The 13117-nt window shown below is 44.7% G+C and overlaps 1 protein-coding gene across 4 annotated transcripts in view; it reads left to right on the plus strand.

Moving 5' to 3' along the window:
* Nucleotides 1-13117, plus strand: part of MCC (MCC regulator of WNT signaling pathway) — a 526282-nt gene that overhangs the window by 211504 nt on the left and 301661 nt on the right. The window contains exon 1 of one of the 4 annotated variants that reach the window (XM_070796815.1): nt 92-715. The exons of the other annotated variants lie outside the window; for them this stretch is intronic. Coding sequence (XP_070652916.1) covers nt 659-715 — 57 coding nt within the window. The 5' untranslated portion in view covers nt 92-658. Of the gene's footprint in view, nt 1-91; nt 716-13117 lie in introns of those variants that run through there. 4 annotated transcript variants of the gene reach the window in all.

Consider the following 13117-nt stretch of genomic DNA (forward strand, 5'->3'; position numbering starts at 1 on the left):
TGGAAGGATGTTTGCTCTCTAGGCAAGATCTCCTGGGCTCGGTCTCCTCCCTTTTTTTCTCTTTCTGGCCCCGCCTCCTCCGCTTACCCCGTAGGCAGCAGCTAGACAGCTGTATTCAATCAGAAAACACTTACAACTCCAGACGATTCAAACGGGAAACTTCGCCGCGAAGTGCAGCGGCGCTCCGGCTCTCTCCAGCTTTCTTTCCTTCCCCGGAACCCGAGGCTCGGATCCTCCTCGGCCCGCCGCCCTGGTTTCTTCGGGAACTCGCCGAAGCCCTGCAGGGGGCCGGATCCTGCCGGAGGTACCCTCCCGCCCGGTCATGGGGGGCGCCCAGACCTCGTAAGAGAGGCGAGGCGGCGCCGAGGGTGGCAGTGCCCCGGGTCCCCGCGCCGGCCCTGCCGCTGCGGCAGCTGCGAGCGCGCCACACCGCCCAGCCTCCTGCAGCAACGGCTCGTCTGTGAAACGCGAGCCAGCTCCGTGCCTTCTAGGAGTGCCTGCATCCTTCGTTTGAGCTTCACCACTGTCCTGGGTGAAAATGGCTGTCTAGACTAAAATGTACCAAAAGGGACCAAGCAGTGGATACCCAGCCTGCTAAGCAACTCGTCAGCTCCGAGACCTAGAAGAGGAGGAGCTCTCTCCTCTGAAAAGTGCAGTCATGAATTCTGGAGTTGCCATGAAATATGGAAGCGACTCCTCGGCCGAGCTGAGTGAGGTAAGAAACAGCTGAGGTCAGGAGCTCTGGTTTCTTAGGCATTTGCTTTGCTACACCACCTCCCCCCGCTCTCCATCTCTCACTTCCCTATACGCCACCGCCTCGCGCTCCCAGTCTGGAGGCAGCGCAATTAAAGATTAATAGATTTTCTGGATCTTGTTTTAACTTGTTGTGCTACTCAGGAAATGAGCTGAACTGGCTTGATGTTTCGGTCTGAAAGGGGTGTCTTAAAAAAAGAAACAAGCTTGCACCAAAGCGTTTTACTCCAAACGCTAAAGCGTTTTACTCTCCGTGGTCTGGGTCCCCTGTCCCTTCCCACCACCCTTCCTCCAGGGGCGTGTACCACATTCCCTTTCGTAGTCGGCAAAATACACGGGGGTCCCAGCTGAGCTCAGTCTGACGGTAAGTAATTTGGTGAGGCCCGGGGGATTGTTGGAGCCCTGAGCCGGCCACTGGCTCCCACGTGTGCTGCAATTCAGGCAAGGTGGTCTTTCCTCGGAGGAGACTAATGACCCGCGCTGGGGAGGGGAGTGGAGAGGAAACACATCAAAGCGACTTAGAACTTTATTTCCTGCCCGGGACTGGACTCCTGAGTCTTTGAGGCGAGCACATTTGCAATTCCCGGCTCCCGCAGTAACAAATCCACTTGAGTGTTGGGAGACCACCTTTGAAATTAAAGCTTCATGAAACGGTATGCAAATATATGAGTGGTCAGATGCTGGAGGCCACCTTTTTTGATGACTTTAGGAATGCCTCTGGCACATGCCAGCCCCCACCCCCCATCTCCCAGGCTTTGAATACCTGAAAAGTGGTGATGGGAAACCTACAGAACTGGTTGCTCAGAAGAGAGGAGGAAGTCTGTGTGATCGGCGTCTACAGCAGGAGGCTTGGTGGCTGTGGATTTTCCTCTTATCGTCCCTGAGCCGTTTTGGGGCAAAGCAGTCTGTGCTTCTTGAGTATGGCTGGAGAGAGCAAAGGGGAAGAAAAGGAACCATGTAAATAACAGCTGGAAGGCAGATAGAGGTGATGTCAGATTACCAGCTGTGAAGGGAAAATGAAAGGATGGAGCCCTCTCTAGGGGTGAGGGCTGGTGCTGGGGAAGCACAGGGATGTAGAAGGGGGAAATCTGAGGAGGTCTGAGCCGATATCCAGCAGGGAGGACAGTTGGCCCCTGCCTGGTGCTCTTAAGTGTTTGGTGCTGAGTTGTCCCAGCTCCCATTTGAAACAGCATTGTGAAATGTTGGTCAAATGAGGTAAAGGCCTTTGTTAATCCCCTTGGTTTTCCCTGTGATGTAGATGCTAAAAGTGAGGGCTTCACTTAAAAACGGGAGGTAGGGGAAGAGGTTCAAAGACCCAAGTGATTTTTGCCAATTTTACATGTGGGGAGAGGTTTCACATCTAAAATAGAACCCACAACCCACTCCACTAATAGCACTGTTTAAGGAGAAGCCTTTGACGTGTCTTCTAAAGTCATTTAAGATAAGAAACCAAGAGACTCACTGACTCAGAGAGCGAACTTATGGTTGCTGAGGGGAAGGGATAGAGTTTGGAATGGCCATGTACACACTGCTATAATTAAAATGGGTAACCAATAAGGACCTGCTGTATAGCACAGGGAACTCTGCCCAGTGTTATGTGGCAGCCTGGATGGGAGGGAGTTTGGGGAGAATGCATACATGTATATGTATTGTTGAGTCCCTTCCCTGTTCACCTGAAATTAACAATCACAGCATTGTTAATGGCTGTACCCCAATACAACATAGAAAGTTAAAAAAAAAATATTAAGAAATCAGAGGCATGTATCTTGCAGAGTCTTTGCCAGGCCCTTCACATGGTTTGTTTCTGTGTGGCAACTTTAAGTCTCTGTCACCCAAGAAGTATGTTATTCAGGTACCTTTGTTTAAAAACTGAATCACAGGTTTAGGATGAAGGTGACTAGAATGCTGACGAGAGAGAAAGGAGGCTTGGATTGACTTGAATAGTATTGGCACAGTCAGTGAGTGCATTAGATGAGCCGAGAATACCTGTGAAACTCGAGTGGGAGGTGTAACACTGAAAACATGATTTGCCTGGCTGTACCCACTCCTTAGGAGTTCCTTGGGAAACCCCGTGGCCACGTGAAGGCACTGAGGGTGCTTCGTGGCCCCTGCGATAGTTGGAGCAGTAGTAATAGAGCATTATAGAGCATAGTTTTGTTCCTAAGAAAGTAAACAAGTTTCCGTCCCAGCCATGTCCTTCGCCAGGTTCCCTCTCCTCTCCTTCCATGTCTGCTCGTTTGTTTCTTGGCTGGTTTCCATTTCTAGGTATAGTGAATTCCTTGCCACTCTGTCCCCCCAATCTTGAGTTTCCCTACAGATTAAGTAGTTGAAATGGGCTTTAAGAATAGCTTTATACACACACACACACACACACACACACACACACATATATATTTAAATACTTTTTTTTTTTGGCTGTGCTGTGCATCTTTCGGGATTTTAGTTCCCTGACCAGGAATCGAACCTGTGCCCCCTGCAATGGAAGCACAGAGTCCTTGACCACCAGAGATTTCCCCCATATTTTAAATCAGGGTATGTGTAAAGAGAATTTGTAAGCAAAAGAGGGTTGTGTGAGTCATACCTTGTGGACCCTAAATCTCAGTTCACTCTATCATGGGCAGTATTTGTAGCAATTGCCTTCTCTGTAGTATCCATGGAGCAGTATCCATATGGATCCATAGACTTGAATACAATTCATTTGTATTTCTCATTAAGGTCCATGATGTAAAGGAGAGTTTCCCATTTTCACTGTAATTTTTCTCTTAAACACTGGTTTTGCTTTAATGTCTTAGCAGGCAGAGTCGCCATTCTCTTTTATTAAGACCTACCTTTTGGTGATGTAGCTCTTATTGCCCAGGAGCCTCAAAGCTGTGTGGAGGTCGCCTTGGGGTCAGATTGAGCCTGATGCTCACCAGGATTTCAGGGGCAGGAAGAGTAGTAATATTGCCTTGCTTATCCTGGGTATCATGAACAAGATGCTGTCTCATTGGTGTTGACTTGAGAGCTCAGCCCTTCTACAAGTGTTCTCTAGCCACCAGAGTCTTTGCCTCTTACACGATATTGTTGACACCGACGCTGTAACATCGTAAACAAGAAATTAGTTTCTTGTTGTCATTTGCTGGTCCTGTTGGTGACAGCAGCTAGCGTGGTCCCCACTGGCCTTTGCCTGCAGTGCCCCAGGAATGCTTGGGTGCAAGAGAGGCAGGAGGCGTGTGGATGTGAAGGATTCATGATCAGGAGACCCAGCTGGGTATTGGGCATGAGGACTTTAAAAATGGAAAAACAGGAAGTTCATGAATGTGTTCCTTCTGTGTCTTTATTTTAAACAATACCTGTTTAAGATTCTGTGACATACTAATAAGAGACAGTAAAATTGTCTCTACCTGTGATCATATTGATGACCACAAATGATTTTATCAGGTCTAAACACTTTAACCAAAGTGAACTAATCCTTATCATTGACAACAACACAACGAAAGGAAAATTTGAGAAGCGTGAGTTGGCTATTCTTTTTTCTTGTCTATTGGCTCTCCATATCAAAGACTGTTTTTCTTTTCCTAACACGAAGTTAAGGAAGGACTTCAACACCAGACAAATTTAAAAGTACTTAGAAAATTAAATGTTTGACTTTCAGGTCCTCTCTCCGTGATCAAGAAGCTGAATGGACACACTTTCAGCAGTATTAGAATAAATTCTCCCAAACCTCATCAAGGAAGGGCTGCTAAATCTTCTTCCTCATTGCCATGCGTTTTCTGTCAGCAATTAGTTCTCCTTGTATTGGCTAAAACTTGTGGGACCAGTCTGTAGTTGAACCTTATTTCCCTGTCATAATCACATTTTTTGGTTCTTAGAATTATTCAGACCTTGGAAAGATGTCTTAAGGTGCAGTGTTATGAGGGTAATGACTTGAATTTATCTTCACAGGATAGCAGAGAACTGGATCTGCTTGCCTGATAGACAGCTGCCTATTTATGTAGCAAACTAAAATTTTGTCTTTAAGGGGTTGTTCTTTTTTGGCAGTGATTAAAACCTCCTGTCCAAAGCAATCAGTGTATATTCTTTGCTTTTTAAACATCAAGCCGTGAATAGGTAAAATTCTCCCATCACTATTTACTTTGAAACCTCAGTTGCCCTAAAAGAAATGATATGTCCCTTAACCTATCCTTCTTTCTTTATTCAAATCCTCTTTCATGAGATTATTCCACTCCAGAATGTGGGTTATAGAGGCGACTCCTCATGCTTTCACCATCACTTGTTGTGTAGCTACTGAAACCCATATTTTTATTGGTACTCTAATTAAGAAGTGGATTTGTACAGGAGAAAATTGTTCTCTAGATGAGATAATCATACAAGATAATCCAAGTGGCTATCTCACAGATGTACTTACTCTACATCATCAAATTTACAAAATGCCAGGGTTGGAAGATCTGATATGCCCACACCCTTTTCTACTTCTTTCTTACTCCTCTGTCCTTTTGGAATCACACTTCATTGTAATGAGTTGTCTACTGTCTGTCTTAGACACAAACCACTAGCATCAGAATAGCAGTGTCACAGAGGCTGTGCACGTAGTAGGTGTTGAACAAATGTTTGAATGAATGCCTTGCCTCTTCTCTCTCTCTTCCCTTTTCATAAACATAAAATTTGAACAACCGATTTGAGTGCTTAGTCTGAGGACTTTTTTGTCTGTCCATGGCTGTGTAACAAACTGCCCCCCAAATTTAAAGGCTTAAAATACCTATCTTACTTGTGATTTTGCAGTTTGGGGCAGAGCTGGAGGTGGTTGGACTTGTGTCTGTGACTGCAGCTACATGATCCACCTCCAAAATGGCTTAATAGCGTGGCTGGCCAGTGTGTGTTGGCTGTGGGCTGGGAGGTCACCTCACTTCTGTCTTACCCAGGCCTGCCCATGTGCTGCTTGGGTTTCCTCTCAGCATGCCAGCTAAGTTCCCAGGAGGCAGTGAAAGCTGCCAATTCTTTTAAAATGTAGGACTGAAATTGGCAAGAGTCACATCTGTATTCTGTTGGTTAGAACAGCTGTGTGCTTAGCCCAGATTCAGAGGGGTGAAGAAAGAGATCCCACCTCTTGAAGGGGGTTTGATAAAGCATTTGCAACCATTTTTAATCTAGTATAGAAGTCACAAAACAAGAGGCATGCCTAAAACCCTGATCTCCTAATTCCCAATGGCTGGCAATAACTTTTGCTATTTTATTTTGTGTTTTTAGTCATTAATTTGCTGGTTTGTATAGATAACACTTTCTAAGCATTTTCTAGGTGTTCACTCACTTAATTAACAAAAACCCTATGACATACATTCTATGATGTCCATGTTACAGGTAGAGAAATTAAGGCATAAGAGATGAAAACCCTTGTGAAGATTATACAGATCATGAATGGTGGTGTCAGACTTTGAGGCCAGTTGGTCTTTCTCCAGAATCTACCATTCCTCTAGTGGTTCTTTTTGTTAGTTTCTATTATTACTCTCAGCTTTTCATCCTATTTTCCTAGAAGGGAGTATCCTATTTAATAAGCCTGTTTAACTTGATTTGTATTGTAACCTCTATGCAATACCCAGGTAAATTTTTTTGACAAGAATGAAATGTGTATGCTCATTGCCTTCAACTTCAAGTGGCTGAAGAACTCTAGAAACTGATTTTCAAGAGCTGTAAAAGGAGATTTATTGATAAGGAGTGGGGCAGTCTTCAGCCAAGAAGGCCTTCCTTCTGTCCCCACTGAAACTGAAGGAAAATGAGGCCGCGTGACCTCTACCTGGCGGCCCGTGTGCCCTGAAGCATTGGAGGATTCGTGCTGCAATATGTGAGGTGCCCAAAAGAGAGTAAGATGTCCTCTGTGACAAAGATTAGGGTTCTCTCACCCCTGCAGGTGGGGCTCTAGACTTCTACTACAGTTGGCTAAATCACTGGGGGCCTGCGGAGCCCTGAGGTTGATTAAAAAGAAAAAGCCAGTGAGGTGGACAGCCCCGGCTGCGGCACAGCAGCTGCTGCTGCTGGGTCGTGGGGTGGCGCATGCTGAGAGGGCCAAGAGACAGTGACTGGAGCCCAGCAGGAGGCATGAGTCATGAGGTGTGGCTGGCCCGGGTGGTGGTCAAGAAACACAGGAGGGGGGTCATTCAGAGACCAGGCAGGCGATCGGAACTTGAGACGGCCCCCGACCTGAACGCAGAGCGAGAACCTTGATTCTGAGGGAGGGCTTTGTCCAGGCAGGAAGTTTGAAAATCAGTCCCAAGACTTTTCACCTTAATGACTTCTTTAGAGGACTATGGTTAGGAGGTTTGAGGTGCCAGGACTTTGAGAGGGGCACACATCCAGAGCAGGGAGTATGATGGAGACACTCGCCAAGTAAACTCAAGGTGCTATTTTAATAGCTGCTCGAGGCGAATTTACCCGGCACACGTCATGTGGAAGGCGTCCTCCCACAGCCAGGCTGTAACTAGAAAATAAAAGCTGCATTTACAGAAAGATTAAGAAGTTGGTGATGAAAAAAGATTTGAAATTTAGGTTTTGATCCAAGGAATCAAACTTTAGGAAACCAAGATTACATTTTAAGCAATCTCTAGATTCTGGGAAAGAGGTTTATGTTAGCGAGCTTATAGAATTTGACAAGCTAAAAAAAGACACAGAAAATTGATAGTAGTCAGGATGTAGATTTTTATATCAGCAGGGGGTGGCATGGCAGAGATAAGTTATTGGCAATTATATTAATGCACCTGAATTCCTGCTGCTGCTGCTGCTGCTAAGTCGCTTCAGTCATGTCCAACTCTGTGCGACCCCATAGATGGCAGCCCACCAGGCTCCCCTGTCCCTGGGATTCTCCAGGCAGTGGACAACTTTTATTCTTGAAAGAAACAGGAAGAAAATAACCTGGTTTATACAGATAAAGAGAAGTTCAATTTATAGAGTAAATATTTACTGGGATCACAAAGCTGTCCTCTCTTTCTATCAAATGCCCCTTTTCTCTTGCTGAACAGAAGCAGCCAACATTAATACAAAAGGGAAAGAGAACACCTTTTCGAAAGTTTGCATTATCATAAGGAATGACTGAGGTTATAAAGCACTTTTTGTGTAAATCTTTCAGTATATCTTTGAAACACAGCAGAGGAAATTACACTTTGAGACAATTTAGGCAAAAAAAAAATCTCAGGCATTCAGTTCAGTTCAGTTGCTCAGTCGTGTCCGACTCTTTGCGACTCCATGAACTGCAGCACACCAGGCCTCCCGGTCCATCACCAACTCCCGGAGTCCACCCAAACCTATGTCCATCGAGTCGGTGATGCCATCCAACCATCTTGTCCTCTGTCATCCCCTTCTCCTCCTGTCCTCAATCCTTCCCAGCATCAGGGTCTTTTCCAATGAGTCTTCGCATGAGGTGGCCAAAGTATTGGAGTTTCAGCTTCAACATCAGTCCTTCCAATGAACACCCAGGACTGATCTCCTTTAGGATGGACTGGTTGGATCTCCTTGCAGTCCAAGGGACTCTCAAGAGTCTTCTCCAACACCACAGTTCAAAAGCATCAATACTTCGGCACTCAGCTTTCTTTATAGTCCAACTCTCACATCCATACATGACCACTGGAAAAACCATAACCTTGACTAGATGGACCTTTGTTGGCAAAGTAATGTCTCTGCTTTTTAATATGCTGTCTAGGTTGGTCATAACTTTCCTTTCAAGGAGTAAGCATCTTTTAATTTCATGGCTGCAATCACCGTCTGCAGTGATTTTGGAGCCCAGAAAAATAAAGTCAGCCACTGTTTCCACTGTTTCCCCATCTATTTGCAGATGAAGTGATGGGACCGGATGCCATGATCTTAGTTTTCTGAATGTTGAGCTTTAAGCCAACTTTTCTACTCTCCTCGTTCACTTTCAAGAGGCGCTTTAGTTCTTCTTCACTTTCTGCCCTAAGGGTGGTGCCATCTGCATATCTGAGGTTATTGATATTTCTCCTAGCACTCTTGATTCCAGCTTGTGCTTCCTTCATTCTCGGACATTAGCCTCTGGTGATTCTACTTGCCATACAAAAAGCTGTAAGTTAGAGGTTATTAACTTTGTAAAGAGCAATCAAAGTCTGTTGGGCTGGACGAGTTGCATGGTGAAGCTACTCCATGCTTTGATTGGTGGGACATTGTGAGGTAGAGTACTTGTCAGGAGATTTGTTTGGTGATTGGAACACGTGCCGGGACATATGGGACCTGAGATGGAAATGCACTCGTAAGCCAAAGGCAGTGGTGTTCTGAGAACAAAAAGCTTCACAAAGCCTCAATGTGTGCAGGCACATCAGTGAACGACTCCAGCTGGATTTGTGAGAAATATTGAAGCAATTGTCAAAGGAAGAATGCCACTGTGGAAGAAGATTGCCCAGCAATTAGAAAAGCAGTGGATCCGCTGGTTGGTTGCACGGTGAGAGTGGGGTAATGACTTGTCCCTGTTTCCTATGGGTTGTGTTGACCTGTTCATGGAATACACGGCACGCTTGCAGGGACTTCTTGCTCCTGCCCGGGTCCTTCTCAGCCTCCCAGGTTAGTAATTCTTTCCTCATCTGTGTTTAGAATATCTACTTTATCCACACCCTCCCTGGGAGACCATGCGATCTTTGAAAGCAGGCACAGAGTGAAACCCATCACAGTATTGCTGGCACCTCATCAATATGTGACTCAGGGCATCCACAGCCTTCATATTTACTTGTTGGACCAGACAGCAGTTCCTTCGTAGTGGGACAGATGTGTTGGATTGACCACTTATGTATTTTGGTTAAAGGACACATGTTCAAAACTTTAGTTTGATCATTATTACTGTAACACTCTCTATTCCTAGCTCATTTGTCCATTCAACAAACATTGTGTGCTTTCTGTCTGCCAGGTGCTGTTTTTCAGTGTGGGGTTACAGAAACAAAACTGATGCAGTCCCTGTTTTAATGAATATTGCATTCCAGCGGCAAACAGACAACACACATGACAGATACATCCGGTGGTGATGCACAGGAGGAAGGGAGAGTGAAGGAGGGAAAGATGCTATTACGTGATCAGGGAAGCCCTATCTGTGGCAATCTGTGAACTGAGACCTGAAGGCCAGGAGGATGGAGTCATGAAAAGATGATGAGGACTGTTTCAGGCAGTGGGACAAATAAAGGTCAAGGTCAGGGGCCAGAGCGTGCATGGTGTGTGTCAGCAAGGAGATGTGCCTCGGAGTGCAGTGAGCAAGGGGAGAGTGGAAGGAGCTGAGGTCAGGAAAGATAGTTCTGGTGAGATCACCTGTCTCTTTGTAGACTGGAGAAGAATCTGGATTTCTCTGGAGTGTTTTAAAAATACGCCTGAATTGATTTTTTAAAAATACTTCGTGTGTGTGTGTGTGTTCTTTTGAGGGGCTAGGGGCAGGAAGATGTCCTCAGGAACAGGAGGAGCTAGCAAAGAAAAGGCCAGGAAGGTTGTGTCCCAAAAGCCAATTAAAAGAAACTGTTCTCAGAAAAGGTAGAGCAATGGGCCAGATGCTTCCCCTTGTGTTTCCTTCACTCTTTTAAAGCCTTTGCATATGCTCAGACTTCCAAATGGTGTCATTTTCTCCAAGCAGAAGTTGTTGTATGCACTAAAATAAACTATAATTATTTTCCAACATCCTCAGAGTATGTGAGTATGCTTTTACCTTGAGAGAAATGGTTTAAAGGACTAAGTGATGTGAACACTGGCCAAGAATGATTTGAAAACTGCCTTCCCTTCCTTGATGGGTGTTCAGTGTTGATGGATGCTGATATATAGAGTGTAGGTGGGTTCTGAATTAGGAAAACTGAGCTCTCTTTTCCGTTGTCTCTTGGACCAGTTTCCTTCCACTATTTAAGATCACTTGACTTTTTTGTGAACTTTCATATTAGTTTATTGACTTACAACCAGTATAGCTCCAAGGAGCCTGGAATGTTGACACTTTCTTCCTTTTGAAAAGCATAGCTAGTTAGCAGTCAGATCATGACCAGAAAGTTGCCAGGTAAGCCTGAAATTAGACAAAGGAGATGTTTCTGTTGGTTGGCGCCATTAAGGACTTCTTTGATGTGCATTTTGTTTTATCCAAGCTATTTGTATGATTGACTAGGAAGCTGAGGCATGAAGCCTGGTTGGTTAGTGGCAGACGGGAAGTGTAGAAACCAGATTTTTTTTTCCCCTTAACTCCCAGGGATAATTTTTCCTCTTCTGCCTCAACTTCCTCAGTTTCTATATCACAGGATTTGTTTTAAAGAATGTGTTTTATGATAATCGTCTGCAATTATTTTAAGAGGTGAAAGTCTAATTCTTCTGTATACTCATCTCCATATGACATTACTATTAAATCACACTATTAAAATAATTGGAAAATTTTATTTTTAGCTCTAAGTATGATTTTGCCATATACTGTAGTAGTCTGCACTCCATGGGTTTTTATTGGTCAAGCTCGTTGGGGTCTACCAGGTAAAAAATCCAGAAGAGCAGTATATTCTATTTAGGGGAATAGCTAGATGATCTTGCTGTCTGGCTGGTTTGCTAGTTGCTGTCTGTTGATAGTGCAGGACTTGGTCAATCATTCTAGCCTTTTTTTTTTTAATTATAGTAAAATATAAATCACATAAAATGAACAGTCTTAATCATTTTAAGGGTACCATTCTGTGGCATTAAGTACATTCATATTATTGTGCAACCTTCATAACCATCCGTCTCCAGCGCTTCTTCACCTTCTCCAACTGAAACTCTATGCCCATCAAACACTCCCCATTTCCTCCCTCTCCCTGGTAACTACCATTTTACTTTCTGCCCCTCTGAATTTGACTCGTCTTGGTACCTCGAGTTTCGTAAAATATTTATTCCTTCGTGATTGGTTTGTTTCCCTTAGCGTAATGTCTTCTAGGTTCATTGATATACTGTAGCACGTGTGAGAACGTCCTTTTTATGACTGACTGATAATCTACTGTTCAGTTGCTCAGTCATGTCTGACTCTTTGGGACCCCATGGACTGCAGCATGCCAGGCCCCCCTGTCCATCACCAACTCCCAGAGCTTGCTGAAATTCATGTCCATAGAGTCAGTCATGCCATCCAACCATCTCATCCTCTGTCGTCCCCATCTCCTCCTGCCTTCAACCTTTCCCAAGATCAGGGTCTTTTCCAGTGAGTGAGTTCTTCACATCAGGTGGCCAAAGGATTGGAGTTTCAGCTTCAACATCAGTCCTTCCAATGAACACCCAGGACTGATTTCCTTTAGGATTGACTGGTTGGATCTCCTTGCAGTCCAAGGGACCCTCAAGAGTCTTCTTCAGCACCACAGTTCAAAAGCATCAATTCTTCAGCGCTGAGCTTTTGTTATAGTCCAACTCTCACATCCATACATGACTACTGGAAAAACCATAGCTTTGACCAGACGGACCTTTGTTGGCAAAGTAATGTCTCTGCTTTTTAATATGAGGTCTAGGTTGGTCATTAGCTTTTCTTCCAAGGAGTAAGCGTCTTTTAATTTCATGGCTGCAATCACCATCTGCAGTGATTTTAGAGCCCAGAAAAATAAAGTCTGTTACTGTTTCCACCGTTTCCCCATCTATTTGCCATGTTATGTTTGGTTTATCCATTCATCTGTCAATGGACACTTGGGTTGCCTCTGCTGCTACTGCTGCTAAGTCGCTTCAGTCATGTCCGACTCTGTGCGACCCCATGGACTGCAGCCTACCAGGCTTCTCCGTCCATGGGATTCTCCAGGCAGGAACACTGGAGTGGGTTGCCATTTCCTTCTCCAATGCATGAAAGTGGGAAGTGAAAGTGAAGTCGCTCAGTCGTGTCCGACTCTTAGCGACCCCATGGACTGCAGCCTACCAGGCTCCTCCGTCCATGGGATTTTTCAGGCAACAGGACTGGAGTGGGATGCCATTGCCTTCTCTTCATGGCTACTGTGAAAAATTCTGTGATGCCTGTGGGTATGCAAATATCTGTTGGACTCCTTGTTTTCACTTCATTTGGGTACATTCCCAGAAGTAGGATTGCTAGAACATGTGTGAATTCCATGTTTCACGTTGGGGGGAATGGCCATACCATTTTAGAGGCTGCTCCACTTTACATCATTCCCACCAGCAATGCAGAGATTCCAACTTCTTCACATCCTTGCCAACACATCTTTTCTGTTTTATTTTGCTTTTTAAATAATAGCCATCATAATGGATATGAAGTGTTATTTACTTGTGGTTCCTCTTTTTATTTCCCTAATGATTACTGATGTTGAGCATCTTTTCACGTACTTATTGGCCCTATCTTTGTCAGAGAAATCTCTGTTTAAGTCTGCATCCATTTGTTTGATCGAATTACACAGGAAATTTTTTGTTGTTGCACGATAAGAGTGCTTCATGT

The sequence above is a fragment of the Bos indicus genome, chromosome 10, assembly GCF_029378745.1.
Source record: "Bos indicus isolate NIAB-ARS_2022 breed Sahiwal x Tharparkar chromosome 10, NIAB-ARS_B.indTharparkar_mat_pri_1.0, whole genome shotgun sequence".
Taxonomy (NCBI): domain Eukaryota; kingdom Metazoa; phylum Chordata; class Mammalia; order Artiodactyla; family Bovidae; genus Bos; species Bos indicus.